The 22,426-nt window shown below is 37.8% G+C and overlaps 1 protein-coding gene across 3 annotated transcripts in view; it reads left to right on the top strand.

Annotated features, from left to right (window-relative positions):
• The window catches only part of LOC149074200 (homeobox protein Meis1-like), a 264,678-nt gene that overhangs the window by 8,949 nt on the left and 233,303 nt on the right, over positions 1–22,426 (top strand). For 2 of the 3 annotated variants that reach the window (XM_089246885.1, XM_089246883.1), the window contains exons 2-3: positions 14,514–14,655; positions 20,308–20,358. In XM_089246885.1, the coding sequence (XP_089103011.1) occupies positions 14,514–14,655; positions 20,308–20,358 (193 nt within the window). Of the gene's footprint in view, positions 1–14,513; positions 14,656–20,164; positions 20,216–20,307; positions 20,359–22,426 lie in introns of all 3 variants that reach the window. The other variant, XM_089246884.1, reaches the window with a different exon arrangement.

Here is a 22,426-nt window from a genome sequence, read left to right as displayed (position 1 = left end):
AGGGAACCCTTGAAGTTACATGTTCAAGGAATTAACTGCATTTAAAATATCTATGGTCCAGAGCAGTGTTTCTCAACCGCCGGGCCGGTAACCGCGCCCTAGAAACAGTCAAATCGGGCTTTGAGTGATTCATCTCGTTTCATTTTCCTCTATTATTTCCTATTAGTCGTGTTTATGACCGGGCCTTCCACTCAAAGAAATAATTCAACCTGGCCGTGGGCTCTTCCAAGTGTTTAGAACTACTAATCTACCAAAATGGGCGATATCGTTCCTCCGAGGGACGCAGGAAAGCCGTAGATTCTACAGATACGATACAGAAGAGGTTCTCGACCTCCTGTTTTCCACGGACCCTTTGTGTTATTAATATGAAGCCCGCGAACCCCCTGTGCCAGTAAGATATAGACCAATGTTACACACAATACTACATTGTATATAGTAATGTATAGACAATATAAGCTAATTATTTTCTCATCCAGCTCAAGGCCCTGAAACATCCGGGGACCCCTCGTTAAGAACCCAACAATATGGCCTTCCATGACGCAAAAGGGATTATCAGAAATTTTTTTCTGTGGGGTGACGATGACAATGAGACATAAAAAGGGTAAAAGGTTCTGATACAAACGAATATTATACAAATACAACGCCACAACAGGCAAATTGCCCAACGAGGTGGCTGACTTAAGAACATCATGGATCCCCGAGCCATTTTTTTTTTGGAGGCCCTACCTACTACTACTACACCACACATGCACCCCGCCCCGCGGAACCCCCCAAAGAATCAGTACATGCGGGAATGTGCGTGTACGTGTAGTGAAACCTGACGTGAAATTTTGCTGTTTCTCTGTAATGCTTGTTATGTGTAGTGCTGCCATCTGCCACCAGATTTTCTAACTATGAGTGAAGTGTTATGATTGAATGATTTATCGTTGTAGGACTGTTGCTCTCTGTGGCGAGACTTTTTAACGGGGAGATCGGCTCGCATTTGCGCCTTGAAGTTGGGAACCACAGAAAACCAACTTCCGCCGACCACCACTGTGGGGTTCGAACCCGCATCGCGAGTCCGTCACTATAACCACTCGACCACCACAGCGGCACATCTCGAGAGAGAAAGAGTGTTATGCTCCTGGGAACCCCATGGTTCCTGAGATTTGTTTTTGGGTTCCGCAGTATGAAAACCCCCTTGAAATGTTTCATTAGTTTGGAAGTAAAGATATCCATATTGAGAACAAGTATCCCCGTGGCAGGCTCGAAAGGTGCTGCCATAATAGGCCGAAAAATTTAGAGGTCCCGTAAATCTTTAAATGGAATGCATAACTGATGAATTTTAAAAACTTTAATTACTTAACACAAAAAAAGCCATAGCTTAAAATTCCATCAATCATATATTGATGCACAATATGGAAAATATACTTCTTACGCCCCATGAACAAGCACTGGGCCCTCTAGGCTGGCCTAAGAAAAGACTTATAACGGGTCCCTTGCATTAGTTTTTTTTAGTATAAATGTTCAAAAATTAAAATAGATCCGTTTTAAATTAGAATCTTGTCAGATAGTGATGGTTATTTTCCGTACCGGGCAGCAAAATTTACAGCCATTGAATATTGATGTGTTTCGCGATGAGATAGAGAGCCTTTTATATACATCGGGGCCGTTTTTTATTCCTAATTTTAAAGCAGGTGTGTTCCGTAAAAGTTTTCGTCTCGTTACTTCCCAATTGATGACTTTTCAATACGGGGCCCCGGCCCTCCATTTAATCAAATAAAACAAAAATGGAGGGCATGTTTAAGAGAGAAAAGCGACTCTCTCTCAATGCATTTGCAATTCAATGTGATTCGATGCCATTAGTGTCCTCCCATCGAGAGAGACGAGTTCTTGCCCCGATTCCCAGCGAATAATGGGCCGCCTCCCCTCCTCCCTTATATTCCCAATAATGCCTATATAAAAATATATATACAGTATATATTGTTTCAACAACATAGAGTATATAAATTTTTTAAATTTATTGTAACAATTTCTGTTCGAAAAAAAAAACCATTTTAAACAACGAAAGGGAACAAAAATATGGAATGATTTTTACCCACGTAACTTGGGGTTTGCGGATTTGATTAAAAAAATTTTTTAGCCGCTCCGTAAAATTTTTGAAATTAAAAAAAGAAACCATATTTTTGCGATTTTCTACAAGTTGGTATGTAAGAAAAATTTTATTTTTATAGGATGAAAAAATACATTTTTCGTTCGTTGGATATCGGCGCACAAAATCGCCGGTGTGCGAGCGGATCTTTGAGCCGCGAAATATGTGTTTGTTGGCGGCCGTGGTTTAAGGCCCGTGATCCGCAACGAGCCGGATTTAGGGAAGGCTTCTTTCGTTGTGAGCGATGCGGATTCACCCACCGCGGGGCTCTTTCCCGTTACTTATTTTCCCGACAGATATATATATGTTACGGTGAATGTGATAAATGCTGTTATTATGCATACTTACCAAGTATTTTGGTAACTTTGATAAATTTCCCTAAATATTTTTACTTTTACCGGCGATTATGCATAGTAACCCAAGCGTCGTTGGTAAATTTGATGACTTCCTGTAAATCAGTTGTTCTTAACCTTTTTCAGCCACGACCCAAAATCAACAGTATGATCGACTTCGCGACCCATCGGTCCATTTTAAATCTGAAAGTTCTGATTAAATATTTCTTATAATAGACAAAATGTTTTGGTTTTCGAAATTAATGAAATCAGTCCATGGCGTCTTGGCTCAGGCCCTGTTGGCCCACCTGCTTAGTACCCCGAGTCGAGTTAAGAAGGGGCCTGTAATTATTGGAAGCTTCTAAAATTATTTCTTTCCTAAATTTTGAATTTGCATTCATTCTGGAATTATTACTTTTCTAAATAATTCTCAGTTTTCGTACATTCTGAAAATATTTCTATCTTAAGTTCTTAATTTTTACTAGTTCAGTGAGTATTCTGTAATAATACTATGCCGCTTCGGATGCACTTCTCCTCGAAAATACTGTGCACAAAATCATTGCTCGAGAGGGCCCGAAAATCTCTGGGTCCCAGCCCAGGACACCGAAATCGTTGAGTTGCCTCCGAAACCAAGAGTGCCACAAATGGATTTAGAACCGGATTTTAAGTGGGTTCGTGCGCCCCATCTCGGGAGCTCCTGCGCCCCAAGTTTGGGTCGCGACCCATAAGTTAAGAACCTCTGCCCTAAATTAATCCCTTTTACCAACTATTATACATAATACCCAAGCGTCGTGTCGTAGGTGAACACGCTGAATTGTATTATATGATATTCTATACATGATAATTCATGCATGTATTGTATCATTAAATCGGGGTACGATCGTAAAATTTGTTATCATTATATCGAGGTCCTACTAGATTCATCACGCATACTGGATTCATTTGGATTTTTTTTTCACATTTATCAAATTCACCAATTACACCAGGGTAGTATGCATAATCAGAGATGAAGGCGATAAATTTCAAGTATTTATCAAATTTAACAATGACACTTGGTTATTATGCATAATCGCCGGCAAAAAAGAATAATGTTTTCAGGATTCGTCGCATATTCACCACCGACACTTAGGTATTTTGCGTATTCACCGGTGAAAGTGATAAATTTATCAAACTATTGGTAAGTATGCTATGTATAATAACCGATTTATCACATTTACCGTAACATGCTTGGAACTTGAATAATTCAAGCGTGGTTAATTCGAATTTTAGGTATAATTTGAACTTTTAGGAACTTCCCTTGAGTTTTTTTTTTTATCTGATTTGAAGTTGAAATTTCTTGTTTAATTCGATATTTTCGAATGTTTTGGATAATTGAGATTATTTTCAAAAGGGAACATTCCTACTTTTTTTCCGAAATGCACTTTTTAACAGTGGGATAATGTGTTTGGAATAAGCTCCGTCAGATTATGCAACCGGGATTATTTAGACGGTTATATTTTTTGTAGAAATTATACAATATAAAGTTAGTCGATCCTATCAAAAGGGAACATATCCACCTTTTTTCATACACTTCGGTATTTTTCATCTCTCCGACACCCATGGGACCGAAAATTTTGTCCGCTAACGACGCGTGACCGTTAATGGATGGTAAGATACACAGAGTTCCGTCGATGTAGTTCAAAAATGTGTGTCCGTCAGTGGAGGTGTCCGTTATGGAAGATTCCGCTGTAGAATGATCGTGTTTCTTATGTTAATGACGAAAGGGCAGTAAGGGTAGCTTCCTGACCTAGTAAAACCTTCTGAAATCAACAGGTGACGCAGAAATTTCCAATTTCTCAGACTTGACCAGCTCAAATTTTGATCAAAAGGCCACATTTCAACAAGAATGTGCTACTTGATACCGATTATGTTGTTCAACCATGTAATCAAATAAATCTAATCGAGATAAATAAATAAATCTTATCTTTAAGGGATCTTTTATACGGGACGCTACTAATCGTCATCAAAAACCTTACCATAAGTCGGCAAAATCCTAAATTGTATCTAAAATCACTGACAAATTGAGGAAAAAACGTTGAACCTAAGGATCAAGGTCATTCAAAATCTCAATCTTTTTATTCATTAAAATTATTTTACTAATTATTTATTCATTACTTTTTCATTAAAAATATTAGAAGTATCACAAAGTACAAATTGTAAAACGTTAATGAAAGTACAGTATATTTCCTAGATAGCATAAGGCGAAATTACACTATAAAAGTTTTATAAAACTTGAAAAACGCAACCAGTAAGTTGGTTGGTTGGATCAAACCAATCGATTACATTGGAGCAAATGTAACCAATAGGCTTATTGGTTTGCTTTTTTCATGTTTTGTAAAAGATCTATCAAACTTTTATAGTAGCATGGCCTAAGAACGATGAGCAATATTTGGAAAACAGTTCCACAATTTTTTTGCTGTCACCTTGAGCTTCGAATTAACCAAGCTCAGCTGTATTTTCTATATGTCCCCCGTAGATATCCCTAATATATTCTACTGCAGTGCCATACGTAAAAAAATATTCTAGAATATTTTTGAAATGGAATGCGATATAACACTGGCTATTCCTACAAAAAATATTGAAATTTATTCATATTCGTGAAAAGTAATGAATATGAAGACTAAAAACCATTTTGCTACACTGTAAATCAGCGTTTCTCAACCTATGGTCCACGACGGTGGCATAGGTGGTCCACAGGCAGACTTGATAATATGTATTTTTAACTGAATAAAGAATTATCAAATTGTTGTAATTGATATTTTTGTTACTCTCCATACGGACTCAAATAAAAATTATACTTTCATACTTATTTTCACCATACTTCATCAAGGAAAATTACGATCCTAAGTCCAGGAATTAAATTGAAGCCAAATAATTCAGTTTGAAACACAATATATGCTAAAATGGCTGAAGGGTGATGAAACAGAGGGCTGTAACAAATCGCAGTGAACAAAAATGAGACGAAAAAAACATTCAAATCACTTGATAACCATATTTCAGTGAGGAAAAATACGGGAAACTGGGATCTTATATACGGGACGCTACCAATTGTCATCAAAAACCTTACCATAAGTCGGCAAAATCATAAATTGTATTTAAAATCACTGAAAAATTGAGGGAAAAACGTTCAACTTGACAAATATGTGAGATGAATATTGTATTTATAGCTATATTTATAACAAGCTATGAAAACGCTGTTTATATTCATGATTTTAGTAAATAATATAAAAATAAGGATTTGAATTTGTAATTAGCAATACGGGACAAATGTATAAAAAAAAATTGGAAAAACTAAAAATAGAGGAATGTCCCGTAATACAGGACCACTATAAGTCGAATTATAACAGGCTGGTCACTGGTCCTTAGGTTCAGAAAGGTTGAGAAACGCTGCTTTAAATAAATCGAAAAAATACGTTTTTTTATCATTTTACATCCAATTATCGACCATTTCATCTACTGCAATTACGAATTTCGGATATTTTTTGATTGGAAATATACAGCCAATTATCAAGTTTAGTTTAAAATATTTGAAAACTTGATTAATAATCGCTGGCAAATCGCTAAACCGGCCATAAAAACAAACAAACTCTGAATCGCCCATGTCCGCGTAATACCAGGTTGGTTAAATACGCGAGCGAAAAATTCCGATTATTTTTAGTTTTCCTTTTTGCGTAATTAATAATATTACTATTATAATTATTATAATGACCAAGAGAGAATGTTAGTGAAAACCGGATCAATGATTTATTAGTTAATTTTGTTAATGAGGGGAAAAGAACAATAAAGGACTTTACGTAAGTGGGGGGGGGGGAACAAGAGACCGGAAGAAATTCTGATTAATTAACCTCTTCATGTTATGTTTTAGTAATTAAAATAATTCATTTACCATAATGAATCATTATTTACTTGTTCGCGCATTATATTTCAGGTTTAAGGTTAAAAATAATTGTTTGAAAAAGTATTGTTGAGATAGTATATAATTGACCTTTGAAATTCAAAATATCACGGCTACTAAACTCGATTTCTGTGTATGTACAATAATATTTATTTTTATTTATTTATAAACAAAAATGTGGCAACGGATATTTCCGTGTTTAGATGTTTGTATATACTCATTCGTTTTAATGGTTTTGACCGGGCTTTGATATTGATTGAGTGTTTCTTTTTTTTTCCGAACGTTATAGGAAATATTTGTTAGAAACAAACGTGTTGGATTTGTTTGTTTTTGCTCAGTAAACTTTTGGCCCGACGTGTTTATAATACGATTTTACGCATAGAGCCATCAATTATGAGGTTTGACCTTCTGCCGATGTTATGTTTATGTCTGTCTCGATGTTATTGTGACGGGTCTTTGTTGATATGGCAATAATTTATTGACTTCTGTTCGATCTTTTTTTTTACATTTTAACCCTCTCTCAGGGGCGGATCTTGGGTTGCTGTAGGAGGGGTGCCAAATTCGAGTAGAAAGCGCAAAAAAAGCTTTACCGACCAAAAACACGTGGTCGAGGGTGCCCCAAAATTAGGGCTCTCTCATGACGCGCCGGAGTTGGTGCAGAACCTCCTAGAGATAGGCCTCTGCACTGTTTGCCATAAACGTCATTTAGACTACCTAATAAAGCAATTGAAGCTTTGTGGCAAGCTTCAAAAGATTGCCACATTTTGAAACACAGCTTCCTATTTCGTTTCTTCTTATTTTGGCGTAGAATCTTCATGATTGGCTCATAAATACCGCATAGTGATTGGATGTGAGGCATAGAAATCGCCAATTCTGAGCCCGATCTTTTCCTCACAACGATGATACAGGCACGACCAGGGAATTTTTTTCCCCTGAATATTCTGAGGGAAAATGGACTACTTACTGACGTCACAAGCAGACTGCAGAGGCCTTCTATCTCTAGGAGGTGCTAGTTGGTGCCAGCTGACGTCATCTTCCCGACAAAACTGGTTAATTGACATTGGCTATCCTGGTATTTCAAAGTCTCGTTTTGGTAAAAAAATATTGCAGAGAGCAACAGGCCTACAACGATAAATTATTCAATCGTTACACTTCACTCATAGTTAAAAAAACTGGTGGCAGATGGCAGCACTACACATAACAAGCATTACACAGAAACAAACTTCACGTCAGGTTTCACTACACGTACACTCCCGCATGTACCAATTCGTTAGAGGTTCCGCAGAGGAATATGGACGAGGTGCATGTGTGGTTTAGTAGTAGTTAAAAGGTATTGGAGCAGTGACGTCACGCACCTGATCCGACACCACGCCTGCTGAGCCAAGGCGGCAAGAACAACTCTGTAGTGCATATAGGAGGCCATATGGTTCGTATTTTACTTAACATTCCCAATGTTTTGGCCATACCAACTTTTTTTTCTGTAAAATGTCCCGTTTTTTCTCCTATTTTCAACAAGGCTAAGTAGAATTTTTTAAATCCAGAATTGTGCGTGAGGTTATTTTCACGACTTAGTCATAATTATCACATAATATATATCGTAATTAGTCTTTCTTTCAAACAGCACAACTCAGGTCTATCACCATCTATGGGCGATTTACTACCTAGTGAGTTGTGCCGGAAGTGTAACTGTGCGTGTACCTAACAGTCTCAGTGCGTATGTAGTGTTGTTTGATTTTTCAGTGCCGCCATCTATATTTCAGATGTGAAGTGAGTGATGTGTTATGATTGAATTACATTCGTACTCGTACGGAGATCGGCTCGCATTCGTGCCTTGAAGTTGAGAACCACAGAAAACCAACTTCAGCCGACCACCACTGTGGTGAGGTTCGAACCCGGGACCTCGCGACGTGAGTCCGTCACTATGACCACTCAACCACCACAGCGGCATCATAATTAGTCATACAAGTATATTCGTCTCACAAAATATGTCATACATATATATGTACGTTTTTCGTTGATTACATTTTTTACCTATTGCGACTGACCGCCATCAATTTTCCGCCATTGCCGATTTTATCAATTTTGGCCTCTCAGCAACATGCCTGTGGCAATTTTTTAATTGTAATTTATAACTTTACTTGCCTTTCACAATTTTTTGGCTGTAATTGACAATTTTTTATGGTTTTGATTGCCAACTTTACTTCCGTTAGAAAATTTTTTGGCTGTAATTGCCGACTTTACTTGCCTTTGGCAATTTTATTTGTCTTTGCAGTTTTTGGTTTTGATTGCCAAGTTTACGTCCGTTAGATAGATTTTTTGGCTTTAATTCATTTGCATTGCACAGTTTCTTGGCTTTAATTAACAATTTTACTTGCCTTCGACAGTTTTTTTGACTGTAACTGGCAACTTTACTTGATTTCGAAAAATTGTTTTGGTTGTAATTGGCAACTTCACATGCATTTGACAACTTTACTTGCTTCCGATAATTTTTTTTGGCGTTAATTAACAACTTTACTTGGCCGAGAGAATTTTTTCACGCGGTAATTGGCGATTTCACGCGTGGATCGAATTTCCCGCACTTTTATGAAGAGAATGTAGTAAGCCTAGTTATATCGTGTTGTGTGGTATTTGTATGATTATTTCGACCGGAACACCTTTCGCGGGCCGGATGGCCACGAACCGAATGGCTGGCCGCATGTGGCCCGCGAGCCGGAGGTTCTGCACCCTCATATTAACTAACCTATATTAAAAGACGTGTGATGAAAAAAAAAAAGGCAAATGATCGTATTTGGTAAGAATAATAATAAAACGACCTGAAGGGAATGTGCGGAAATGTTATCATATGTGCGTCACCACCATTTTTAAATGGCGTATGCAATTCACGTGGTGATATAACAACACTGATATATAAATACGAGGAGAAAAAAAGGCTTTTGGCAAGTTTTTCTGTCATGTCAGTCACGTAGACATGTTTCAAGAGACAGACACACAAAAAATACTTGTCGATTGATTAATAATTTAAGATAATTACGGGCCGCCATGTTTTATTTTTTTCCCTCACTTCTAATACTTCTTTTTAAAGGAAGCGATTGAATTGAAAATAACCGATTTTTTTTTTGCTGTGTAATAATCATGACGACCTCGGTTGTAAGGACACTTCGGCTACAACGTCAATGATCGGCGGTGCGAGCTGATTCTCATAAAGCTAGGGGCGGAGGGATGCTGTCGGGAGGGGGGGGGTGATTTTACAAATTGCTTAAAATATATATATATTTAGTCTCAGTATGTGGTGACCATATGTCCCGGATTTGTCCCGTAATTTCCATGACAGTCCCGTTTTTCTGTTCCCTCCCCATCCCGACGTTTTTGTAAAATTATCCCGGTTGTACCCGTTTTTTTAGTCCAGGTTTTCATGAATTTGTTGCAATATTATGATAGAGAAGTTCCGAAAATATCATGAATTACCTCATTTCGCTTGGAGGGAGGGATAGATCCGCCCCTGCATAGAGCATACATGCTCGGGCCAAAGGTAGCCCTCGGAGTCATCTGATGTGGCCCGGGACGTCGAACTTACTTTTGTAAAAACGAACTAAGCAACACATGACCAGATTTCGTAAGTGACACGCGGCACATTTCCAGACGACTCAAGTGACCCGCGACACATTTACAGATTATTTAAATGACCCGCGACACATTTACAGATCATTTAAATGACCCACGGCATATTTACAAATCAATTGAGTTTACCTGAGGCACTATTCTAGACCACTTGAGTGACGCGCCGCACATTCCTAACCCTTTCTGCTTTATTCCGGTCACCCCGAAATATCTCGGGTTCTTAACTTTCATTTTCATTGCGGGTGTTGCCTTGTTCCAGCGGGCCGTTGACGCCAACGTCGGGGTCACGGTCAATGCGTTTTGTTATGGGACTATAAAATGCTGGTGGCAGGGTAGAGCCTTGATTTTACATTCCGCAGTGAAAGTGCACGTTTATTTCTAATGTGGCAGTTATAATGCGGATCGGGAGAATTTTAAAAACCTCTTAAAGGGTTGACACACTTGAGTGGCTCGCCGCACATTTCTAACCTTACGACACATTTCCAGACCACTTAAGTGGCCCGTCGCACAGTTACAGATCATTCAAGTGAGCCGCGGCACAGTTACAAATCAATTGAGTGACCTGGGGCACTTCTAGATCACTTAAGTGGCACATTCTTACCTCATTTAAGTGACTTGCGGCACATTTGCAGACCATTTCAGTGACTCGCGGCACATTCCCAGACGGCACTTTTACAAATCAATTGAGTGACATGGGGCACTGTTTTAGATCACTTAAGTTGCTCGCGGCACATTCTTACTTAAGTGACTCACGACACATTTTTCCAATCACATTTTTCAAGTAACCCGTGGCACATTTCCAAATCATTCAAGTGACCCGCGGCACATTCACAGATCATTTAAATGAACCACGGCACATTTGAAAATCGATTAAGTGGCCTGAAGCACTGTTCTAGATCGTTTAAGTGACGGGTCACATTCCCAGGTCACTTAAGTGACCCGCAACGCATTCCCACACAACTTACGTGGCCCGTCACACGTTTACAAACCAATGAAGTGGCCCGCACTCTTCAAAAGAGAAGCGGACCACTTCATTGGTGATCATTTGAACATTTTTGTCGCACCCTATCATTCTCTGCACACCAGGATCAATCAGACCGGGATCTACAATTTATTGCCAATTCCGTTCGGCAGCGTTCGACATTTTGCCTTTTTTTGTACTCACCGAGAGGTTGGTACGCTCACGACTCGGTGTGGGACTTCCTGCGGCAGCAATCGTTTTCTGTGGTCATGTTGTTGCCGCTTTCTGTTGTACCCTAGAGTCAGGAAAGTTTCTGCCACGGACCAATCGGGTATCGAACTCGCGAGACCTCTAAAATCCTTTGGTGCTTTACCTGGGCTATCACGCCCCACTTCATTGGTTTGGAAACGTGTCGCGGGCCACTTGAGGTATCTGGAAATCAGCCTCACGTCATTCAGGTGATCCGCAAATGTTCTGCGGGAAACTTGAGGTATCTGGAAGTGTGCCGCGAGTCAATATTACGTATCATTTTATCAAATTAATTCATTGCGTAATTTAATTTTCTTTAGAATTTATCAAGTTCACCAACGAAGCTTGGGTATTATATGCATAACTACAGGTTAAAAGTGATAAATTTATCAAACATTCAGAGATGATTGGTGATTATGCATACTTACCAATAGAGGCGGACTTACGGTTTTCAGCCTGTGGGCTACACAAGTTTCTTGACCACTCATTCTTTCATTTCTTCACCCTCTGCGAACCCTCTATAACACGCTGGGACCCCCAACCCCGTAAGTTCACAATGGCCCCCACATCCTGGCTGGGACGTTTGGTGGACCATTTTGTAGTGAATTTATAGCATGAAAAAACAAAAAAAAAGTTGTTAATAATTGTCCCGGGCCGCAGCGCTGGACCACCTTTGTGGGGCCGTGAAGTCCGACCGTGTCTCCACGTCACTCTTTTGATTACTCACATGCTCGCACACCCTCTAGGGCACTCTTTTAGTCATTGACTTACTTGCACAATCTCTGGGTCGCTCTTTTGCTCATTCACGTGCAAATACAAAAGAACAAATACAAAAATTTATTAAGAAAGTAGTCCTTGAGGTCCTTCAAGTCCAAAGGTCCTTGAAAAAAATCATTTAAAAACAAATGTTTCTCTCCATGGGTCCTTATATACATTGAAACCTCGCTACAACCATACTCGATATAATGATAAATCCCTCTACAACGATATTTTTTCACGTCTTGTTTGCAAATGTCTATACGCTAATGTTAAACTGTTGCCTCTCGATCCACACTCACGATAATCCTTCTCTCTACAAAGATATTTTTTCTTGGTAAGCAGAATACCGTTATATCGAGGTTTCACTGTGTTGGAATTCCTTTCTTTGATTCCTTTTTTCAAGGCTGAATGGAATTCTATTTCTTTTAATATTTTAATAATAATATTATTATGTATTATTATCAAAAGCAAAAGGGTTCATCTCTAGCCCGAACTAGTGTGACCGGTTTTCTTGTAAGAAAGTCTTTCCGATTGGTCCGTCGTTAACGTCAATCTCCGGCCTTAATCTTATCGCGGGTATAAGATTATTATTTTATATGTAAGAAATTTTATTTATTTTATTTTTCTGGCCCGGTTTTGGCTGCCGGTTAAGGTTCGGCCCTGGCGTCAAATTTGTGGTAAAGTGAGGAAAAATATTTTTGAGGCATTTATGCGTGGCCAAGGGCAATGGTGTTGCTCAACCTTTTAGAGCAGTGTTTCCCAAAGTGGGCAATATCGGCCCCGGGGAGGGGTGGGGGGGGAGATGGGTTGATTGAAGCCAGTAGAAGCTCTGGGTATAACATGGGATCCAATGGGTTGACTTAATTTGGGTGGGGGGGGGGGATAAGAACAAAAAATTGCTGAAAAAAGGGACGGTGTAACAAAGTTTGGTAACCTCTGTTTTAGAGTAAGGATGCTCAACCTTTGGAAGAGTGCGGGCCACTGGTGGTTTGAAAACATGTCGCGGATCACATGAGTGATCTCTAAATGTGCAACGGGTCACTTAAATGAGGTAAGAATATGCCACGGGTCAGTTAAGTGTGGTAAGAATGTGTCACAAGCCACTTAAGGGATCTAGAATCCCCGGTTCACTTAATTGAATGTGCCACGGGGTCTCTTAAGCGGTCTGGAAATGTGCCGCGAGCCATTTAAGTGATCTAGAACAGTGCTCCAGGTCAGTTATTTGATTTGTAAATGCGCCGCCGCGGGCCACTAAGGGAAACTGGCTATGTGCTACTTAATTCATTTTTAAAAAATTAAGTTTGAGGTCGCGGGCCACATCAGATGACTCCGGTGACCACAGGTTGAGCATGAAAGGGTGAGCACCCTTGCTTTAACTCTTTATAGAGCGATTTTTTGTATAGTAATGGAAAATTAAAATGTTTTTTGTGGTATTGAGATTGCTTTAAGAAAAGAAGTGCATTTAGATTATTTAAAATTAATTAACTAATTAATTTTGTTAAATTATTAGATGAATTAATTTTATCTGTAGTTTCAGAGGTTATTAATAGATGGTAGTGCTAAGAGCAGGTGGTAAAATAGTTTACCATGGACATTTAAAAATTGAGGAATTTGGTGGGAAATATAATTCCTACGACCTTAGAAAGGGTTAAAAAAGGGGTTTTTAACCAATTTCAAACAACAAGATCAACTTTGCGACCCAATCCGAATTTAAAAATGCTTATTAAATATTGCAAATAACAGAATGCTTAATAATTTTTTAAACCAGTCTAACGGATCCGTTAAGACTGGTTTCGTAGACCAGCTCAGGATTCTAGGGCCAGCGAATCCTAAGCCAAGAGCCGCGAGTCAAATAGGATCCACCAAATTATTGAAAGCTTTCGATAATTCTGAAAAATTATTTCTTCTCTAAATTACGGTATTATTTCTCTCATTAATTTTCAATTATTTCTCTCATTAATTTTCAATTATTTCTCTCATTAATTTTCAATTATTTCTCTCATTAATTTTCAATTATTTCTTTCATTAATAATGACGTTATTTTTCATTAATTCTAGAAAATTTTGTCACACTTATTCTAGAATTTTTTTTCATTAATTCTGGAATTTTGTATGTCTTTTATCAATTTCGAATTCTCGTCAATTCCAAATTTTCATTAATTTTTGTTCGGCTGGTTCATATTTTTGCATAGATATTTTACAGCATGTCTGCGCATTCTTTAATAATGTTACGCGTTTTTTCAATGACCCCCCCCCCCAAAAAACAATTATCAAATCATAGCTCAAGAGGGCCCCGAAAAAATGTCTGGGTAAGGCTTAACCCGCCACAACAAAATCATTAAGATGACCCTTAAATCTTGGCTCAGAAAAATGATTCATAACCGGATTGTGAGGGGATTAGTGCGACCCCACCTCAGAAGTCCCTGCGAAGTTTGGGTCGCGATCCTTAGGTTTTGTGAACATAATAGATAAAATTCATTATTATTGTATTGTTAAGTTGCGGTTTCATTTTCTTTTTTTTTTTTTGCAGACATCCATTGTTTCCATTGTTGGCTCTAATTTTTGAGAAATGCGAATTAGCTACGTGTACTCCACGAGAGCCTGGAATTGCTGGTGGAGATGTTTGCTCTTCGGAATCTTTCAATGAAGACATTACAGTATTTGCCAAACAGGTGAGAATTTCAACAGACTAATTTATTTTTATTAACATGAATGAGCATTAAAAATTTCTTTACCCGGCACGCCAATAAATATTTGAATATAATGCTTTTTCGTTTACCGAGAATTCTCATTTTTACGTCATTAGCGACGAAAAACCTCATTTTGAATTCAAGCTCTTTTCCAGAAAATATTATAAATTCATAACAACAGAATAACATTGTGCAAAATCGTCTAATACTTTCTTTATCGCGCGTATATATTATATAATATATAAGAAAATATACAAGGAATTTTTAAAATAATGTTTCAATACTACAATGAAAAATTATAGTATTTTTTAATAATTATATCTCCTAGATAATTATTAAAAAAGTATTTTTAAGGCATTTTTCTAGTGTAAAAACCCGTAGAGAAAGAAATTCTTTTAATATTCGTTTTTTTAAAAGTCATTGTTTCATGAGAAAGATAAAATCATGAATTTGATCTCATTTTGTAGATTATAAAACAGGCTTTCGTTTGATATGAAACTTGGTACAGTCGAACTTGGTGAATTTGAAGCTCTAGATGACGGCAGAAAGATCTAATTCTCGAATTAATCTATACTGAGTCCGTAAAATAACTACAAATTGCTACTTAATCATCAATATTCTCATGGGATTAATAATTGATCTTAGCTGCTACACTATTCAACCGTTCTGGAATCGGCATCATTGTAGAATCTCTTGAGCATGCTCAAAGACTGATTTACGCAAACAGTTACTGATCATCAGTTGCGAAACTGTTTCCCAAATTTCGCTAATCATTTGTATAGTATTTGGGAAATCTATTTTCATTAAAATTTGTTAGAAGTAACTATCCTGAAGAAATCTGTATCCAGAGGTTGAACGATATAATTAATATCACTGGTACACAGTTTTGATGCATTCCGGCTGAACTATGTTAAAATAACATGGAATTTTAAGCAAAAAAATTACAAATTACAATTTTGAATTCTTTCTGTACGGACAGTCGTTTCTGAAATTGCTCAGTAGTAGTCATCCAAACAATTTTGGCGAATTAATTCAGCACGGAAAATAGATCATCTGCTTTCGCTGGTTTCCGATCATCAAAATGTGTAATTTTTTTTTTTGCACTGTAGTTGCTAAACAATATACTGTAAATATCCAACGCGAAAAAGTAAATTAAATTCTGACATAATATCTCGACATAAAAACGGGGGGCCCGTTTCCAAAGGAAGAAATGCTCGTTTTTCATTACAATTTGTCATAAAACCTAGAGTTATCTTTAGGACTGGCTCGAAAATTCTTTACACGTCGCTCAGCGGACAGATTGTTAGCGTGGCTGTTCCAGCCAAAAGGTCTAGAAAAACTGCACCCGTCGTGCGCCTAAATTCGGAAACATCTGAATTTTTTAACTTTTATTTTTAAAGATTTATGTTTAACAAATTGGTCAGCAGCCAGTAAATGCTCCGGATAATGAGAATTGAATAAATTCGTCGACAGAAAGCAACGTCTGACTGCTTGTGGATTTCCCCCGATTGTCTACGTTTGCTTGTACTAAAATCATGATTTTTTTCCCCCTCGAACTTCGAATTATCCAAAATATTCGAAAAAAAAAATCGAATTAAAGAAGAAAAATTCTATCATTAAATTAGGTAGAAAACTCAAAGGGAGTTCATAAAAGTTCGAATTATACGGAATTTGAATTAATGAAGTTCCACTGTAGATGGAAGATACATGCCTACGCAACACGTGACTTTTTCTCCAAAAATGACTAGACACCCTTAAGTAAATCGTAAAAATACAGTTTTCTAGAATACCATAACAAAAAAAAAAACCACTTCGGCTTGAACGGACTAGACTAGTGGATTAGGCGTTGATCGAACCTATTACTATTAGGCAACTAAATCCTAAGAGGAATAAACGGGATTCTTTGTTAAAAGTCTCATTTCGGAAGGCTCTCCGTAGACCTTTTTTTTCCGGTAGAAGCCACTGAACAAAATATTAAAGCAGTGAACGGCTATCACAAAACAGCTGTAAAAGGGCCCTGGAAATGCTCTTGTAATGGTTGATAGGCTGCTGCTGCTGTACAAAAACGAGCCTTTTCCTTTTTTTTATATTCTTCGGCTCCTACGTGGTATAGGTCTCTTCTCTTTTTCCTCTGGCTTTTTATGGTTCCCCCCCCCCCATTTTGGGCTTTTTTTTTTCGGTGTTGTTCATCTATTGCAGCCGATCAGCTAAAAAGGAGACGACGAGCTTTTTGCTGCTGCTGCTACTCTATAAGAATAGAAGAGGAAAAGGTCCATGGACACACATAGGCTTCCTATAGTGAGAATAGAGGGTGTAGGGAAGTATGTGTGAGTGTGTATACTAAGCTGTTTAGGAGGGAATCCAAGCACCTCTTAGCAAAGCAAAAAAAAAAAATGCTCGAGAGACTTCAGAGAGGCCTAACAGTATTATTTACTTGTCGCTTTTTCCCGGCCATCACATCACATAACCTATTGGGGGCCGACTCGGTAAAAATCACCGCTCGTGTACGGAATAGATGGAGGCGGGGGTCGGTGGTAGTGGATTGCTTTTGGTCCCTTGGCCCCCTTAGCATATTGGCTTATCTCGCACGTCATTAAACCCGAATGGGTGTTAAAAAGGAGAATGAAAGTCCTCTCTGTGGATCCATTTCAAGAAGACAAGGAGAATGAGGAAACATACACGCGCAAAAGCAGCAATATGGTGTCTCGATGAGATGGCGTATGAAGCATATTGAGATAATAACATCAATTCACGATACCTCGAAGGTGTCTCTCGAATGTCTTTTGGGTTAAAAATTTATGCATGTTTTTCACCTGCTATACATACGAACGAGCAGGTGTCACCCGCTACATCTGCCATTTTTTTTTAATTTTCTATTAATTTCGAATATATTTGAATTTTATCATGGAAGAAGAGTTATTACGTTAACGTTCCGATGGTAACGGTATTCGTGATACCATGAAGAAGTCTCTCGAATGTCTTCTGGGTTAAAGCACCTGCCTCATTTACAGGAGCAGGTATCGTCTCCATTAGACAGTATATTGCCCCTTTTCTTACCTATTCTTTTTTACACGTTGATGAGGACACATACATGCGTAACGATAAAAATATGGTGTCGATTAGACGTATTATTGTCTTGAAATAATAACGTCCACTTGCGATACCATGAAGATGTCTCTCGAATGTCTTTGTGGGTGAAAAGTTGATGTATGCACCCCAGCCTCATTTAAAGGAACAGGTATCGCGCGCCCCCATTAGATAATATATTGCCCCTTTTCTTATCTATTTTTTTACACGTGTTTGAATGTAGCAACGGCAAAAATATGGATTAGGAGATGACGTGTTATTGTCTTGGGATAATAACGCCAATTCGCGATACCATGAAGGTATCTCTCGAATGCCTTTTGGGTGAAAGTTGATACATGCAACCGCCTCATTTAAAGGCTCTGGTGTCACCTCTATTAGACAGCATCGTGTTTCTTTTCTCTCACCTATGCCCTTTTTTTACACGTGTTTGAATGGAAGAATAAAAAGTTATACGTTCTGATGAGGGGACACGTACACGCGTAACGGCAAAAGTATGGTGTCGATTAAGATGACGTATTATTGTCTTGAAATAATAACGCTCATTCGCGATGCCATGAAGGTGTCTCTCGATTGTCTTTTGGGTGAAAAATTTATGCATGCACCTGCTACATTCAAACGAGCAGGTGTCGCCGCTATTCGACAACATGGCTCCTTTGCCTATCTATTCTTCTTGACACATGTTTGAATTTAATCACAAAAAAAAGAGTTATATGTTAACGTTCCAGTTCGATTATTCGGCATGCCATACAATCGGTAGTCAGTATGTAATTCGTGACTGTGTGTGCGTATAACCATGGTTGGATATCATTATTGTTTTATAAAGTTTTTTTTTCTTCTTGTCTCTATACTAGCATCACGACACGCGATTTACAAGAACTTTCGTGTGTTTCAGTATACATGTGTATTATTATATCATGAATATTTTTTTTCCTTTCAAAGGAGAAGCGTGGGGTTTAAGGGTTTCGGGACATCAGCGTCATCTTCTGTCATTTGTATGGCTATTATATCGTCTTTTTTGAAATGAATATTCACAAAAGGAATGTCTAGTCTTGCCCAAACAACAACAACAAATATCCTTTTCTTTTGCATGTTTGATAATGATTGTATCCAGTTGCGTGCACCTGTAGCAAATGAATAAATGCGTGGACAGTGGCGTGTTCTTGTGTAATCGTCCTCAAGCCCCATATACAGTATATATATATATATATATATATATGTAAAATATGTGTGTATATAACTTCCCACAGACTACGCATGCGCAGATGTCATAAATCTTATTTGTCTTCCTCTTCCATCCACCAAAAAACTGTCTGTCTCGGAAAACGGTATGGTTGATGTCCATTTCCCTCTCTTTTAGAAATTTATGATGGCATTCATGCTGTGACCGGACAAAATGGTACCACAGGACACGAGCTCGTAAATCCATAATCTACGCACACAACACAATATCCTCCTCCTCCTCTCTCTCTCTCTATGGTTGTTGTTGTTTTTTTGCTTCGGGTGTGGGTTATATATTTTATCCCGTGCGACAATATCCGTACGCGTATATACGCGTCCGCCATTTTTTTTATTTCATTTTGGATGGACGTCTCGTCCGATCATCCTCGTTTATATCTAAACGTAAGCGGTCACCTGCGCTACTGAAAATAGATGTCCATGTTTGTTGGAGTGGAACTTTGATGTCGGAGTTTTTTTAATATTTTATTTGGACATGGTCATTTATTGCTTGTTTGATTGCCCGCCTCATTGTTGCTTTTTAAGCGGTCAGGGTTTTTTTCGCACACAGGAAAGTGTAGTTAAAAAAATGACTGATTATTTATATTATGCTGATTATGACGATATAAACATTGATGCAAGTTCATTTAAGATTTCAAATCATTCTCATTGATGAATTTTTGTATTGGTTTTATGCAAATTCTCTTAGCCAAAATGGCGGATATACAACTTATTTCCGATCCATCAACAGGGCCGTCTTAAGAGCATCACGAGCCCCCGGGCCGTGCCCGGGTGGGCTCATGCGTTAAGACGGCACTGTCCATCAATCAGGTAAGAATTAATCGGAAATATTGACTTAAAACAGCGAAATCGATGCCATTTTGCCGACATCAGTCACTGAAATATCCGCCATTTTGACTTCGATGCATGTTGTTGTATGATCTAGGATTAGAATGAAAAAGTGTATCTTATCTATCCCTTTCAATTATCTTAAAATGACTATCTTTCATCTTATTTCTAACTGATATTTCTGAATCTATTTCTATTCTTGTTAACTACTAAAAAAAAATTAATATTTATAATAACCTAATTAATAAACCAAGGGGAAAAAATGGAATCTATATTATTTTCTCTATATTCCTTTTTTTCGTTGCTCTTCTTTTTACTCGTGTGTCTACACTTTTTCCAGATATTGGCTGAAAATCCTCCATACTCCTCTGACGATGAATTAGATACTCTTGTAAGTAAAATAACAACAAAAACATGTTGATTTTTTATGTATTTTATTCTCATTATTGCTTTTTTTTCTTTCCGTTATTGCTTTTCTTCTAGATAAGGCAAGAAAAACCATATTATGCCCCAAATCCCGAATTAGACAGCCTTGTAAGTATGAAAATAAAAACGACAATAAAAACTAAATCGAAATACAGGGTGGTTCTAAACTCATGGTACAGACATTCAGTGATCGGAGCACACGAAAACATTTGTTGTTAAAGAAAGCACGGTAAAGTAAAGAACTGGTTAACCGTCAGTAAGCTACTGGATGCTTATTTAGTCACTACGAATGCTATTAAGTGCAAACAACATAAAAACTGCAATAAATCCTTATTCATTAATGTCTTATTCTTGCAAATTTTTCTCAGTTTTCGGCTTAACATTCCGAAAGTATGTACCTTTGATATAATATTCATCGTAGAAACCTGGATAACCATACTAGGAGAAAAATGTTGTAAATACGGGATTTAGCAGTTGTGTTGTTTCCATCAAATAGCAACTAAATAGACCGGATACAGCTCAAACTCTTCATCTACATCTATGACGTCTTTATTAAAAAATATATGTTTGTTTCAGCAACATATCTACCACCGTACTAAAAGTTTCTACCATGAGTTCAGAATCATGGATTAATTTACATTCATTTCGCATAATCAATTTTCTATTAACATGGAAATTCTAAGGTTTGTATATATTTTTTTGTTTAAAAAAATCTAAGAAGTACTAGAACTGGTAATACTGTAATAATAATGTAAAGACCTAACAATTAACCCAACCGCGAAGAATTCTGGGAACAAACAGATATTTAAAAAAAACCAACTAATTAAAGAATCAAGGGGAGAAAAATTGTTTTTTTTTTTGTGAAAATTCCTTAGGAAAAAAACTAACAATGGGATAAGAATGCACACAGAAAAGACATCGTTTGCGGATCGGGTACTGTTTTAATTAGCTAATCTATGGGTTTCGAGAGCCATTTTCGTTTTGGGTTGCGCCATTTTTCCAAGCCTTTCCCCCCCCCCCCCACCAACACAGGCTATGTTCGGAAACATTTCCCAGGAGGCCATTAAAGAACGTTTGTGAGCTCGGAAATATTTCCTGTTTTCTAATTAAAAGTACTTTTCCGGCATGTTTTCCGGGAGAAGAAGGAAATGAGAAAGGGGAGCAAAAATGCAAAAATGGATATAATTGAAAGCAGCGTTTTCTCTCGCCTTATGGCAAAAGGCGAGAATTTTCATGGGTTTAATATATTGTTGTACGGGGAGGTAAACGAGAGTAAAAGGATCACACAAGACTCTCTACTTGTATTACTTTCGCAAAAATTACAATCCGAAAATTTTTGAAAACCCCAGGAGTCTGTCTCTGAACGCTCCATTTTAAAAGGATTTTCGTACTTGATGGAAAAATAGTATTTATTTTTTTTTTTTTTTTTTTTTTTAAACTATGTGTACAGTGTTTGGAACGCGAACACGCGTCACCCATGTGTGTTGTGTGTAATAACTTGCACCGGGAGGTCATTATTGTTATCTGTAAAAGAATTTTTCCTTTAATAGTGTGTGTTACCCAGATGGATACTGAGTTTTAAAACGTTAGCGTGACGCTTTCTTAATGCCAGAGCGACACACACAAACACAAAATTGTTCGTAATAACGAACGTTCTTTTCATTGTTGCGAAATGGAAATTCCTTATTCGTAATACGATGATGTAGGCAAAATAATGTACGTACTGCGAGAAAATAATGTTGCGCCTGTACCTTCCTGGAAATGATTTTTTTTTTTTTTTTTTTTTGTGGGATGGAAATGACATTGCAAATTACATGTGACGCCGTTTTTATGGATGACATTCCAATTGTTTTTTTTGCCAATTCTAAGGGGTGTCGGTGAAATATATCCTTACACGTACTAGTGCATGCATGCTGAACCCATGGCCCCCGGGGGTTGTGTCCCGCGACCACAAACCTAGCTTTGTTAAAATAAATTTAATCATTGTTAATACTGGTATTGTTAGGTTAAACAGTGGTTATCCTACGTGACGGCTTTGTGCTGTGAATGCCAGTTCCAGATCACTAAAGCACAGCCTGTGGCTTATTTACCGATCACTCAAGTGATCCGCGGTATAGTCCCAGATAATTCGGCCCGCGACACATTTACAGATTACTTTAGCTACCCGAGGCGCAGT

This window comes from Pholcus phalangioides, unplaced genomic scaffold, assembly GCF_987345545.1.
Source record: "Pholcus phalangioides strain wild (caught in Gottingen) unplaced genomic scaffold, Ppha-v1.0 ptg000017l_1, whole genome shotgun sequence".
NCBI lineage: Eukaryota > Metazoa > Arthropoda > Arachnida > Araneae > Pholcidae > Pholcus > Pholcus phalangioides.
Note: the sequence above shows the minus strand (reverse complement) of the source record. Positions and strands in the feature narration are given on the sequence as shown.